At 28.4% G+C, this 16,099-nt stretch overlaps 1 protein-coding gene and 1 pseudogene across 1 annotated transcript; both read right to left on the reverse strand.

The window, feature by feature from the left end:
• Window positions 1-629: 629 nt before the first annotated feature.
• LOC113363532 lies at window positions 630-7,268 on the reverse strand (annotated as a pseudogene).
• Window positions 7,269-9,150: 1,882 nt separating this feature from the next.
• Window positions 9,151-10,895, reverse strand: LOC113386164. The gene is made up of 3 exons (XM_026623965.1): window positions 10,693-10,895; window positions 10,161-10,389; window positions 9,151-9,291 (listed from the first exon to the last, which is right to left on the reverse strand). The coding sequence occupies exons 1-3, from the start codon at window positions 10,893-10,895 to the stop codon at window positions 9,151-9,153; spliced, it is 573 nt and encodes a 190-aa protein (XP_026479750.1).
• Between the last annotated feature and the right edge of the window lie 5,204 nt (window positions 10,896-16,099).

Below are 16,099 nucleotides of genomic sequence, written 5' to 3' on the forward strand. Positions count from 1 at the left end.
CATAATTTTTTTTTGTATTGAATTTGCTATCCCTTTCTTTTTCATATTTGTCTTACGATTAGTTGAGTTATTTTTCCTTATATATTTATCTTCATTCGAGAAGCACAAGATCTACAAACACATGTCACAACCGTACTCAAAACACACTTTTGAGATCAAATCTTTGTTTGGCTGAGCTAAATTGCTGGTAATTATCTACTGATGTTTAATTTACAGAAAAATAACAAACAAAGTGATCCATTTATATTCAGAAACAGTACTTAAAACTTTATTTAAACTTTTTTTGATGCTTTAAAAGTGGCCTATGCAAGAGTCAGTATAATTTAGCCTATGGTGACTGTCACTACTATGGCGTATCGTGGCACAACCGTACCCAGTATCCCCTGCTCCCCTGAATTATTAGATTAAGCATTTATTAATTTTTGTAATAGATCACTTGCTCCAGACATTTATTGACTACAAGATTTTTAACTTTAATTTTAATTCAAGTTTTAATAGTTACTATTGTTGGAGCTAGAATTCTTGCAGATTCTACCATTTTGAATGAACTGGTATTACTTATATGATAACTTATGAACTACATGATGTATATCCATAACTAAGATTACTGTTTTAATTGAAGTCGAGTTTAAATGAAAATAGTAAAGATTGCATACATTCCGTTTGCGCAAATCGTGAATAAGTCAAATGAAATATACCACGTATTAAAAATCTAATGAGAAAAATATTCTTTATTGACCACAACCACACAATATTACATATATTAATATATAAATAACTACTGTCATTGACTTGACTTTTCATCAAAATCATTGATCAAGTCCTCTTTTTCCAACTCGACTACATTTTGGACTTTAGGCTGAGAAGAGACTGAAATATTGTAATATTTAGAATTAATTAGGTACTGTTAATTATAATTTAGTTATAATTAATATAAATTAAAGTATATTATTTTGTTTTATATAAGCGTATATTATACATTTATTTGCAAAGTATCGTACTAAATTAACATTTAATTCAATTATGGTTATACCAGAAAAAACTATTTATTTAGAAACAATGTTAAATATATAGTTTTTTTAAAAATTACGAAGGTATTAAGAAATTATTCATCTATATATTTTCATCATGCTTTTGGTACTATCAAATATAACGTTGCTAAATAATTTAAATAATGATTCGTGATTATTAATAATTGCGACGACTAGGAACGTTAAAAATTAAAAAAAAAAATTATATTTCAATATCCAATAACCGTACGTTTATTCTCTACTTAAAATTTTACTATTGAGTAGAGTAAGTCGATAATGTTAGAAATATCTAATTATTATGATTATAATTAATATGATTATTTTATCATATCTACTTTATTAAAAAGATAAGTTGTTGTGAATTACTATATTATTTGCGCTAAGACAATAAAATATCTGAGATTTAAATTTACCTGTTTTCCTATATGTATGGCTAGAACACCATCGTCTTCCGAATGTAAAATCTCGACATAAGCTTTTCCATCAGGTGATACGTCTACAGTTTTACCGGAACACCTGCCATTTTCCGCTTTTCCAGATATTACATCGCAATATTTTCCGGCAGGCAAACAAGTCTAGAATTATTAAATTAATCAATCATTTATTAAATAAATCAATAAAAATAAATTAAATGAAAAGAATAGCATAATAAATATTTCTTATATCTACCACTATTTTCAATATTTTCCACAATTAAAACATATTATCTTTTTTTTATTCGTCAAAAATTATTTTGCAAAGTCTTTCAGAAGTGATGTTCTGCTCATCATGTATTAGAAGACGGTTGATGTTTGACAAAAAATGTTTGTTATATTTTTCTATTCTTAAATAAGTTTAAATGTACTATTTATTTAAAAAAATATTTTAATGGGAACATTGGTGTAATTTCTATAATTGTTAGATATATCTTCAATATCAAATGTTATCGCCGTGTTAAATATTGGAAAATAAAACAGGAAAAAACTTCTTAAACTACAATAAAAAACTGTTAGAATAATTTAACAATATTTAAATATTTTTATTCATTCATGATAAAGAAAAGTAGTCAATTTCATATATTGGCTAAAAATTACCTGAAGCGTTGTTGCAAATTCTGTTGATTTTCATTATTGAAAACTACTAGACCAGCACAACCGCGTGTAAATGCAATCTGGTTTGAACCATTATCCCACCAATATTGAATTTTATTATTTTGGACCACATTTCTAAAAGCACCATTGAGTAAATTGTCTCATCTATGCTCACATATCCATCCGTTGGTACAGGCACCAGTCTAAAAATATTATAATATTATAATTTGAAAATTAATTTTTACTCGTGATATGCATGCAGGATATATTTTTATTTTCAGGATATTAATATATTGGTCGTTTTATCATAATACTTGCATTTGCATCAAAATGCGGTGACACGATATTTCCAGATTGATCTTGTGGAGGACCTTGGTCACTATTGCTAAAACCAAAGTGACATCAGTCTAGGTAGACCATATGGATGAGCCAAAGTAAAGGCAATTGCCATTTTATATTGTTTAGGCTGCTTATGAGTTAATATTTCTGAACCACCACTTCCATGGCCTCGCTGAAAAACAGAAATACTTGTAATACACATTTGGGATAGATATAATGAAATTGCTTCATGAATTTTATTAATTATGAATAACCAATTCGTCATTTGTGAATGCATTACGCAAGCAACCAACTAGCTATTGGCGATAGATATGATACTGGTTCAATATAAAATATAAAATAACCTGGTTATCGTGATTGTCAAACAAATACAAGCGCCTTATCATCTGACAGCATACCCCATGCAGGACCCCAGTTGACCAGCCATTTCAAGGCATTGTGACCCCGGAAGGCTCTTCCAATTTCAGCACTGAATTTGAATTCAGTTACTCGTCCTATGTTTGTGTATTCGTTTTTGGACACTGCTTCACCACCTATTTATGAATTAATGACTGTTAGAGATACTTAGAATTGGTAATTTATAGTCAGTAATTAAATTCGGGAGTAATTTTACAGCCAAATCGATAATCGAGCAGATAAATTAGATGAGGAATAGAATCATATAGTTGCTCGAATGTGTTTTATACTTTCATAATGCTCTGATATATTTGAGTATTTTACCATATGAAGATTATAATAGCATTTGAAAGATATGAATTAGGCAGTGCGTTGATCAAGTTTGATGATTAGAAATAATATATCTGTTATCAAGCTTTTTGCAGAAAAAATGTGCAAAGAATTTTCATACCTAGGTCAAGACTTCTTGATAAAATAAAAGGTCTAGCCCCATCGTTGAATCCGTGAGCAGGGTTCAGATTTCTTACAGCATTATATATAAAAAGCCAGATCTGAGGGCCACATATGTTTAGCAGCGTCGACCCTATAATTTTTTTCAATCATGAGTCTTTTCATCAATCTCGTAATGTATTAACAATTATTTATCAATTTTACCGGAATCCAGCCACGCCTAAATCAACCAATTTTGTGAGAAAATCGATGATCTTCTTCCTTGTCAATCCTTGGATTGATCCAAATCATGCAAACCTACTAATTCGCAGTTTCTAACCTCTTGCGCGTTTGTATAATCGGTAATTGTACATGGGGGGTGGAAATCTCCTGGACCATATGGTACTAAATAAAAGATTCAAATAAAATCAGATATTGGAAGAAGCGTGATTTTTTATTAATATAAACTTATCGATCTGTCTAATAATATTGTACCTTCTGGATATTGGCGCTCTTCTGGTACTGCTGTACCTCCTCCAGTTCCAGTGGCATGGCCATGGTTCCGCACATGTGATTAATAACCACATCTACATAAATTCTAATAAAAGATTAAACTAATTTTAAGTTAAAGGTATTTTATGTGTTAAGGTTGTTTTTCATTATGAAGAAAGTTGAACAAAGTTGAAAGTGAAACAAAAGTTGAAGAGTACCAAAATTTGGAACCGTTGCTAACTTCAAAACATTTTTTACTGAAGTAAGACTATTTTGGGATATGTTCTCAATCACTGAATTACTGAACATACAACAAATTCAACAAATACAAAAGATAGCGAATTTCTCGTGAACATATTTTATAGTTTTTTATAGTTTTTTTTATAGTAATAATAATAGAACTCAGAACTCTTCTCAGAGTTCTTTGAGCTGTTGAGATGATTTTCAATATGTATTTATTTTATAGGATTTATATATACGTCGGCACTTGCATTTACATAAAATACAGACAGATAAAAAATATTACTACAAATATTATTTGCATAATTTATTTGTAAATAATCTCCACATACCTCACTCCTACTTGATTACATCGCCTGACCATGTCAGCAAAATCTCCTTCATTTCCAGAGCGTGTTACTATTTTATATGAAATTGGCTGATATCGTTCCCACCATGGTCTATTCTCGATAACTATATTTTCGTTAACTGGCGATACCTGCCAAATATAATAGTTATTTATTTTTTTTCCTATAAATTTACACCTGTCCAGTTTAGGACGTATAGCAATTGTCATGATTTACTGGTGTCAATTGTATAAAAGATATTATATTTATAATGACAACTCAAAAGACCACTAAATAGATAAATTCTAAGGATATTCTAATGACTATAAAGTGTATTCTTTCAAATAATAAAAATAAGGTGAGAATTTTGTTCTCAACTTAGATCAAGTGGCGATTTTCTTTTCAACCTTCTACAGTAGTTTTTGTTGAATAAAATATAAAATTTGCATTCATGTTGGCAGTTTGATTATTCATATTATTTTAGAAAGTATAATGCAAGCTTTTAAAACATAACAAGTAAAGTTATATACGTTATTCTTCTTAAACTATAAAAATAAATTGTTTTGATACCATTTGTTCCTTTCTCTACATTTCACATCATTAATGAGAACTATCATCATCGTAGAATACAGTCAAATCTAATCTCGAATATTATTGGAACCTCCATTGTGATATAAATAATCATTTGACTTTGGTCTCAATAAGATAAAAATCTTAGAAATATATATCTTTTTAAACCTCTTATATAGGATAAGGTGGTCAGGTGAGGCGTGTCGAATCCACTGGGATATTATTTGAAATATAATGATATGCATAAATATGTGATAGCACTAGGATATTATTTGAACCATCATGATATGTAAGAATTACGAAGATCGAAAGTACAGTTCATTAGTTTATTAGAAATACATACTTGGACACCAGCAAAGCCATTTGGTGCCAAAAATCTTTCACATTCTGCTGCAACATCGCGCCATGTCCATTCGAATAAATGGACGATTCCTGATCGTCCTGGTTCATGATGAGCATCAAACTGTGCATTGATCGCATTTTGTTCTAACAAGATTACAAAAGCGATGATATATAACCATTTTAACATATTTGGTTATGTATAATAAAATTCTGAAGTACTTTTCACCTGCAAATGATCCAAAATTAATCCACATGAGCTTTTATGGATTTACGGTATATAATATTGTCTATAATTAAATGCTAAATTTGGCTATTCGTAGTTTCCAATATTTTATTAACTATCATTCATGAATTTTATTACATAATTTTATATTGGCTTCAATAAATGATAAATGATAATTAACTGTTGGACGATTCGTATATATGAATAATAAAATAGGGTAAAAATACTAAAAATAGATCAACTGCTTATTATTTAGCTATCTTGCACTTAACAATAAAAACGCAAGAATTCCAAAATTTAGCAGATATAGCCTGTACTAAATAAGATATAGATTTTTTCTAGAGAAACTTGAATTTATAAATGCTTATAATGTGTTACAAAAAAAAACAAGCTGTTTTCTTCAAAATCATACATATTTGGGATCTTTGCAATCTAAGATATCAAGGTTTTGAAAATCAGACGCCACGTTATCAGGAGATTCATATCGTGTTTTTAAAAAATTCAATTGCCTCAATTTTTTGAAAATTATTAAAAGAAAATTATTTTCAAAATTTCGAAGACATCAATCTTGTTTCGGGCTTTGGTTTCTTTTTTAACTTCCTTAGGGTAAGTTATAGTAATCGCAAATGAAAATTTTCATATATCTTTACGTTTCAAAACTTTCTGAACATTTTGGCATACTTTAGAAAAATGGATGTATGTGTGTATGTGTGTATGTGTGTGTGTGTGTGTGTGTGCGGATACAAATTTTCGTCGACGATTTCGGGAACACAGTTCGACCGATTTCAAATATTCAAAAAACATTCGATTGCTGTTGATAAGGAGACGTGCTGATTAGTTTTTGGCATAGGCAGGTATAGCCGTTTCAACGATACGGGACAAAAAGTGCCAAAAACGGTAACTCGGTTTTTAAGAGAACGGAGCGTTCGATTTTAATAATTCAAAAAACATTTTACTTGTATTGACAAGGTGAAGAACTGATTAAATTTTTGGGGAAGCAGGTCCAGCGGTTATGGACTCTCAATAAAAATAAGTTAAAAAATGTCATTTGGCGGTCAAAAATGTTTATAGGACATATGTACATCAAATTATCAGATATTTTATAGAGCTTTTAATAATGTGTACACATTTTGTGTAATTTTTTTGGGGTTTCGTATCAAGATTTTTAATTACGTTACGGGAAGTTCCAGCACTTTACCTTAAGACACGATGCCATTCACCCAACTAGTTTGTTATATAATTTGTTACGGTTTCACTACTCGTATCACTAATTTGGAGTGCTAAATTTTTGTTTAGTGATTAACTTCATTTAAACACGTTTATTTACATTTGGGAGTTCTGATAATTTGTCAATAGGCAAATTTCACACACTAATAATACAGATTCATTACTTTAATAATGCTTGTAAATTATGAAGTTAAACTGTCATTGTAAATACTTCCCACTAAGATAAACTCATGGGAAAGAAATAATTTTATATGAAGTTTATTTAATAAAAATTATTTATAATTTGTCTGTAGATAACTCATAGTTTCAACAAATGATGATTAACAAGATTTATGAATAATGAAATGATGTATGTGAATTTATTGCTTAAAATTTGTTTAGGATAACTCTAAACAATATATTTGCAATCCTATGAATTAAAAATTAGATTTTTTTTATAATTTAGAACAACTTACCGTTTACCAATCTGTTCCGCAACAATTTATGTTTACACACAATATTTTCCAAATAATTTATTGGTACTATATCAGTTTAATACGATAATTAAACAGCAAAACACTCATTAAATATAACACATTAATTTGTCGTATGTGTTTTATCGTATATGGTTTGTGCACAATAGGATATATGTAACGTTGTTTTGATATTGTAATCATAATCTTAATGACAAAACATATGAATAATACTATAAATAAAGATATCATATCAAGATGAGATAATTAATCAGTATTTCAAAACATTATTATATATTAAGATATTGTAATTTTATCGCTGTATTGGCATAACAATTTCCAAAATAGACGGTGTGCAAAAAATTGTTATATAAGGGAGACTGGGTACGGTAGTAACAGTTGTCATAAAAGCTAAACTACATATACTGATTTTGAGATAGGGTCCAAAAGGAGAAATGCTGAAGTATGATTGTTTGGACAAGTTCTCATTATTGCTTTTAGTCAGTGTCTTACATTTACGTGATCTGTAGACCACATTGTTTTTAAACAGTCAAAAGTAAGTTTTTATGATCGAATTCTTTTAATAATAACTATTAATTGTATACAGGTAGATTACTTTTTTTGTTATATTGCTGTAAGCTGAACATTAGTAGTTATTAACAAGCAATTAGTTTTTGTTAAATAATTTAGCTTAGGCATAATGATGATTTGTTTTCAAAAGTGTGCGTTGTGGGAAATTTTGGGGTACGGTTGTGACACGTATTTCTTGTCCTTTTCGGGCAAAGATTAAACGAATAAAAAATCTAACTTAACTAAGGCAAAATATAGAAGAGAAAGGCAAAGGAAAATTCAATATAGGTAAAAAAATCACAAAGAACTCTTGTTAAATTTATTTAAAAAATTATGTTTTGTCATATATTGTTATATATTTTTCATATATTGTCTATATTATTTTCTTACTGTTTTGATTCTTGAAAAATTATCTTCATTTTTAGAATCAATGGATAATATTTGGATATTAAAAAAAACACTATTTATTAGCAGAAATAAACTGAAATAATAATTATAGTGCTCATAGATTTTTTTATTAGTTTATTTTTTGGTTGTCTTTTTTAGTTGTATTTTTTAGTTTTAGGTGCAAAATCACGGAGTAACCTAAATATCAATGGAAGTAATTCTAGTATATTAATGCATTTACATTAGAGTGGTATGCAAAGATAAAAAAGTACTTGATTGTTAACCGTAAAATGGTAGAATATTATTAGATCTTTTAAGCAATTTTAGTAAGTACCAACAAATGAACGAATATGTCTGTCGTTTAGCATCGGACACTAAGTCCTCTCTTAGCGCTGGCCAGTAAACATATTGATATTTCTTGTAAGAATTGACGTAATTTATAATAATTATTTAATTTTGTTCTATGTGAGTGCTAACGGTCACTACATACCCCCATTTTTTGTATTTCCTAGTCAAAAAATGAAAAGCTTATGATGAATGCTCTAGCTGTGAACATCGGTGTGTTCCAGCCAAAATGGTGGATGAATAGTGATTTTTTTTGCAATATCTAAGAATATTTGTCAAACACATATATGCAGACCTTTCAGAGTGTGAAGATAGTACATATGTGTTCAATGCAGGTTAATTTGAAATGTCCGGTACTAGGTGCTACTTTTTCAAATCAAATTTTTTGTTATCAAAGTTTGATCGATAGTTTCAATTATTTTTTAGCAATGGTTGCGTTTTTGTTAATTTAGTTTGATTTCTACCTTTGTTATCTAACATAAGTCATAATTTAATAAACATTTCGCAAAATATTTTTAATTTATTTATAATTAACCTTAGGTGTCCGCCACTCGGGGACTTCCCCATATGTAAAGTATTTATATAAAATGCATAGTAATACAATTTGCTAACTATTTATAACTTTATTATTATAATCGTTTGAACCATAATTTATATTGTCTAGTATTTAAAGTACAATTATCAGAAATTTAGATATATTGTTAATAGAAGTTAATAGCGGAAAACTGTTCCATCGGCCGGTTGTCTAGAATATCCTGGATTGGTAAGTGGTGAATGGTGTCCACTGTTCATCAACTTTACTTGATGTGGTGACATCCTCTCTTTTAGTCCTGCTATCTGGAGAGGATGCCCCTGTAAAAATAAATAATCATTATATAATTATGAGTGGTCTGCCTGAAAAACGGGGCCCAACTCATGATCGAACTCAATATTGCCAAACGATGTTAACATGACCAATGATGACAATAAATTTAAAAGAAAAATAAAGAAATTTATAAGGAAATTGGAGACAAAGAAGACTGAAGAGTTATATAAAAATATTTTAATTATAATAGATATTATATTAATGAAATAATCAAATGAAATGTATATATAAATTAGGTAAACTGATTTCGTAACCTCTCATAATACCAGGCACTTCTGTCTGTCTGAGATATGAAAATAATGTATATATATATATATATATATATATATATATATAATAAAAATAAATAAAAAATATTGATTCTCTGTTAATCAGAGACCTGGTCTTTAAGGAAGGCCAATATCTGGAACATAGATAAGGAACCAAGATGATGTGGAAGGTGCTGGATACTGATATGGAGGAGATAAATTGAATTGGCAAAGTAACTAATAAAGAAGTATTGCAGAAAGTGAAGAGAAAAAGGATTTATATTGCATGGATAAAATTTTGAAAAGAACATTTTACTGCTTTCTACTGCAGGGACTGATGGTACCGCAAGAGCAGATGGTGGACTGAAGTTGGTGAAAAGTTTTAATCTGACTTATAAACACAATTTCTTTATGCTGGAGTTAATTGTCTAAGTTAAAAATTATTTCATCTTCTCTCTACTAAAAAGTAATATATGACATATTCTTATTACTTCTTCATGTTTGAAAGAGTTCTACCATAAACTAATCTATAGCATTTAATGAATTATTTGTATATACGAGTTTTGGTGTGATCAGATTGTATTTTTTTAAATATTTTTTTTTTTTACCAAAGCAATAATTCGTTCCCGTTTTAGTTCCCTGGTGTTTGTCAATCTCCTCCACGGTTTCCCTCTTGCATTTGTATAATTATCGCCATACTCCACGCATGGTGGTGCCAATTCGGCCACATTGCTAATGGTGTCCTGCTGCAGGACTATATCTACAGGATCAGGAAACAATTCTAAACTATGGTTGTAGTTTGACATCATTTTATTGTCTAAACTATCGAGTGGAACTCTGAAAGAACAAAAAATGCGGAAAATAAATTAACGACTTGTTACAATTCATGATAACTAGAATATCTATAAATTTACTTCCACTTAATGCTAAAATTTAAACTTTGGTATTGTATGCTCCCTTTTAGATTGTGGAAGTGCTTGGCATTAGTAGTAAAAATGCTATAATCTTTCTATTATGTTGAAGTAAACCTTTCAGTTTAGAAGTCTAACAAATTCGTCTTAATTTTACTCCTAACAAAGCCGCAAATCACTAGACGTTCATGTTGTTTCATGAATCAAAGGCAAAATAAATAATGCTCACCGCTTGGGAACGAAAATAGCGCATTGCCTTATGCTGGCCAAAGTATGATGATTGGACAATCGCTCGTGCCAGGGTAGTCCTTTGTACCAGGGCTTGAGACAGCCTGGTGGTCCTGGAAGTTCTTTAATCCATACCCCTTCAGATCTGATGTGGGGGCGCCAGTCGTTGTTGACAACCCTCTCCGAGAGGTTTTCTGGCGGCATGCTGTGGAATATAAAAATTTAGTCAGTTGTGAGTCGGACTCGTATCAATATATGACTACTATACTTTCTCAAGTAGAATAAAAAATAGTCAGTTTCGAGTCGGACTCGTTTAATAAGGTTTTTATTGTACTTGTATTATTGTCAACTCTGAGACAACAATATATGACTCCCATATTTTCTTATATAGAATGACAAAATTAAGTCAATTGCGAGTTGGACTCTTCAAATACGATTTCTATTGATTACTATTTAAATACGATTGTATTATTGTCAATTCTAATTGTAATACAACTATATGATTACTATAATTTGTCAAGTAGGCCCAGTACGCATACAAACTTTTTTTAATAATTAATTATTATATAAAAATACTGCACTTAAAATTTACAACTAACTAGAATCCCATTGAAAATAATTTTTAGAACAAATTGTATTGAGGGATCTACGAAAATCCTTTCCTGCAATTCGTTATGAAAAATTAAATAATGGTTTCTTCCATAATGCAATAATTTGATGCAAGACAATCAACTTATATTATTTATTCAATTTCTCAAAACTTCAGAATTTATTTAATAATTTAAAGCTGTTTCTTTAATTATTAATCATAATCTCTTATAAGGCACAATAAGAATTATTTTACTTAGACAATTTGTACCACTTAGAAAAAATTGCATAAAATATGCTCTAAAATAATTATTACTTAATTGGCAAAAAATATGGTGAACGTTTGTGGTTAAACAAATTAAATAAATTGCGTAACTAATTATTGATTTACATCAATGTTTTTAACAATAAACTATTTTAGAAACAATGATTATCAATTTATAACGAATTGCAGACAAGTTTTGAATATACATATTTTTCTTTGTATTTTATCAAACTTATATAATAATCGTAATCTATAAATTAAATTTTAATTTGTAGCGACAATTAAAAATAAATAAAATTAATCAAACTATCAAATTGCATTAACCATAATTATCAATGTCTGTATTATTTTAATAATGACACCGACTAATAATAGCATACATTTTTTGAACTTATTATAAAATTTAATTTTTTAGTTGTGAGTTTGCTTTATATACATATAATTTTTTTTGGAAATATACGATTTTTATTGAGGAACTCATTTGACATATAAAATTAGTATGCGTACAAATTTTGTTTCAGAAATATTTCATATTTGGTACATTGATACATTATCTCTATTTTTTAAATCTAACAACCTTAAAATTAAATGTTAATAAATTTTCTTTATAAATTATTTACACCATTACAATTAACATATTGAATATTATTAATAATATTATTAACATGTCGTCATCTTCTTCGGAGCGGAGAAAATAACGTTACATTAATATATTTAATATTTTTAATAATTTAATGTATAGAAAATGAATAGCACTTACCTACAAAATTTTCAATAATATAGTGTATAAAAGAAACTTATCATAAAAATAGTACTTGTCATACAAAATATAGAAAACATTTGATTTCCGCCATGGCAACGGTGATCATGGAAATAAGGAAAACAATTTTCTAGAAAACTCATGAACTTGACTAGTCATTCTGATATTACCTAAGTAGTTGCATTGATTTATAGATTAGAAAAGATTCCAGAAGATTTTATACTCACTTAATTTATTATTGATTTTAGTTAGATGTAGGCTAAACAATATATATAGGTTGAACCATATCGAATATTTTCATATTCAAGTTGCAGATAGAATTATTACTTAAAAAATGAAAAATAAAATGTTTGTAAAAAAACAAAATTTACAGACTTTATATTAATAATTTGCTTCGAAGTGATAAATACGCTTACTAATTGAGTGAAAATATTATCTTTTTATTTTTATTGCTTAATAAATATGTATCTGAAGCTTTCTGATGGACGTTTCACGTTGTAATTATTGAAATTGAAATCTCTATTTTGTTAATTACTATATTGTGGATTTAACAGAATTTGGTTTAGTTAAATATAAAAGGTTGGAATAACTGGATTTGTTGTACTTGTATATCCTTTCTTTTATTATTAAAAATAATTCATTACATGTCCATTAATTTTATATATCTATCATATTTTCGATAATAGGAGGTTACAGTATATTGTCTTAAGTTACCATGCATTGCACCGCTATTTTAATTGCTGCTATTTAAAATAATATGTGTTTGAATCAAACACTGAAATATTATAAAAACCGAGCCTCTACTACGATTATTAAAAATAAGATTGTTGGAAATGCATTTTCAGCTTTTTGTCCTTTTAGAATTTGCGTGAAACTTCGGAAATATCATCCGGAATAGTATAAAAATTTTTGTGTGTATTTGTATATATATGTACATTCAGAAAATAGAATTAAAAACATTGGTTTTTAAATTTTTTTGAAAATTCTAAATATATATCAAAGCGATCATATTAAAGCGACAAATTATATTTTGAAATGAATGGATAAAATGCTAAATGAATTTTAATTAAACTACGATTTTGAAGTCTATATTGTAAATTTTAGAAATATTACATTGAATTAAATTTTTCGGAAAGATAAAACTGCTAGAATATGCTTATTTTATACTAAATCATTCAAAAATTCTTGCAGATGAATTAAATATTATCAATATTTTAATGATTTGGTAGTACACAAAAATTATTATTACGCAACAAAACAAAAAATCATCTTTTCAGAAAAAAATAGCAAATAGACACTTCATTCAATAATTTTAATTCATTATCATATTCAAGATAACTGGTTTCTGTCTGTGCGATATTACGCCATAAAAGGTGATTACACAGAATGTCAATATCGCACATTTGATGTATCGTATTATTAATTTACAGTTTTAAACATATTTTTGAACATAATTTAAGCCAATTCGTTGAATTGGCTCAACGTTGAAAATAACAATTGTTGGTAAAAAATTTATTTCGTTATTTTGATACTAAAAAACGTATACATCTTGAGCAGATCCGCCCAGATGAGACATAATAAAAAAACAGAATCGCATTGCTGTCAAAATACATGAATATTTTTTATTATATATATATATATATATATATATATATATATATATCTGCATCAACTGATGGTGCAAGTTTGATATCAAAATTTCCAAATACAATTTAACTAATGAGTATTCTAATAGGCATATAAAAAATTTCAAAAAAATTACTAAGAAACTGCATAAAATAAAAAATTCATAAGTTTACGACTTGTATCATAAACTGTAGCAAAGCATTAGGTCTTGAAAAGATGAATAGAAAAGAACACAGGCTAGCAGTATTTTTAGATGTCAGCCAGGCTTTTCCAAACAGAACAACTTTTCTAAACTATTTCAATATCTTAAATTCATTTTTACTTAGTAGAAAATTTACAATCAAAATTAAAGATGTGACTTCGAGCATTAGAAATATAGAACGCGGGGTATCACAGGGCAGCGTGCTAAGCCCAGTACTTTATTTCCTTTTCACAAGCGATATTCCCACATATGATCTTCTAATAATGTGCACTAACGCCGATGACATAGCTATAATTTAATGCAATTCTGATATTACAACAGCAACTTGTCAGTTACAAAACTCGAAAAATGGTTTTCAGAATGGAATATCAAAATCAATATCGAAAAATCTCACATAACTGTTTATATGTTTCACTAAAACACCACAATAGTCCACCTATGACCATAAACAATTAAACATTTCCACTATGCAACACTGTTAAATATTTAGGCATGCACATCGATTCGAAATTGACATGAAAACGAACATTGAAAATAAAAAGAAACAAATCCAACTGAAAATAAAAGATTTTTACTGGCTTTTTGGGAGAAAATTCGAAATCTCTCTCGATAACAAGGTACTTCTGTACAAAACTATCATATAGCTTAAATTCCGTATTCCTCTTAAAACTGTGACTTTAGTCTTAAAATTGGTGCAAAACGCATTTCAACTTATTCATTGATCAGCAAACTCGTTTTTCATGCTTTTAAGAACTTGATATAGAAACCACTATTTTCAAGTTCGATATCCACCTAGGCCACCTTGATATCTGGCATTAGTGATATCAGATTTTCTCTTGCGGTTAATAGATCTAAAGTTTGATAATACGTGAAATTTTTTTTCGAGGCCATTGCTGCAATGTATTTCATTTGATGGATTTTGTTTTGTTCTTATGAAAAAGTAATTGCTTTGCCTTACAAAAATAGGATGACTATAATAGAGGTGTCTGGAAACTTTGGAAACCAAGAGAAATAGGTATGCAAACGATTATACTATTGCAGGAGACATTTTTTTTGAATTGTCGTCTGACTATCATGAAGACATGTATTATTAATAATTAATAAAAATTTAATAGTAAATTTTTAATGGTAATTGTTTTTGGTATTTCAACAGAAGGCTGTTGTGAAAAGCTGTTTATAGACAGTAAAGTAAGAGTTTGTACTGTACCTATAAACTTATCTAGTTGCGGCATATTTTTACCATACTTGATCTATAATTTTTTACTTTTTAAGATTTTTGCAATAATGCACCCGAAGTTCACTTATTATGACATTTTAAATCTATATTCTGAAGTGAAAATTTGATATAAATACTGCTTGATATCAATCAGAAATCAGTTTTTGCTAATCCTGGGACGTAGACCGGCACAACATGATTACAAATAAGCATACGAATTTTGATTATTTATTAAACAATCGAATTTTATTTAAAAATCCATAAGTTTTCACCTTCCGTTCCTATCTGTTTTGCATATAAGAGTTTTAATTATCGAACACGAAATGTCCATTTACAGGTACGCCGACAACTTTAACGACTTTTAGACATGATTTCTATGGCATTCGAATTTAGATAAATCTTTTGTTTACGCAACCTTTATTGTTCGCGCTAAAACATAATAAAGATCGTTTTTATATCCAAACATCTGATATAAATTCCGCTGCCGGTAATATAAGGTAATACTGCATCACACCTATTTTCACAAATGTTTAGAATCGATTTAAAACAGGGCCGGTTAGACAGAGGACATATACTAATACTAATCATAAGTAAGTATTTTGACATTTCTTTGTTGCAATTAAAATATTTTTTTTTAATAGAGATTATATAATAAGGGTACATGAAAACTAAACATCTGCAATTTTTTTAAATTTTATTATAAGACAGCAGAATAATTTATTTTAGTATTAACAAATATTTTAGTATTTTT

This window comes from Ctenocephalides felis, unplaced genomic scaffold (genome assembly GCF_003426905.1).
Source record: "Ctenocephalides felis isolate EL2017-DRISC unplaced genomic scaffold, ASM342690v1 CF-g0.4_SCAFFOLD_00845, whole genome shotgun sequence".
Taxonomy (NCBI): domain Eukaryota; kingdom Metazoa; phylum Arthropoda; class Insecta; order Siphonaptera; family Pulicidae; genus Ctenocephalides; species Ctenocephalides felis.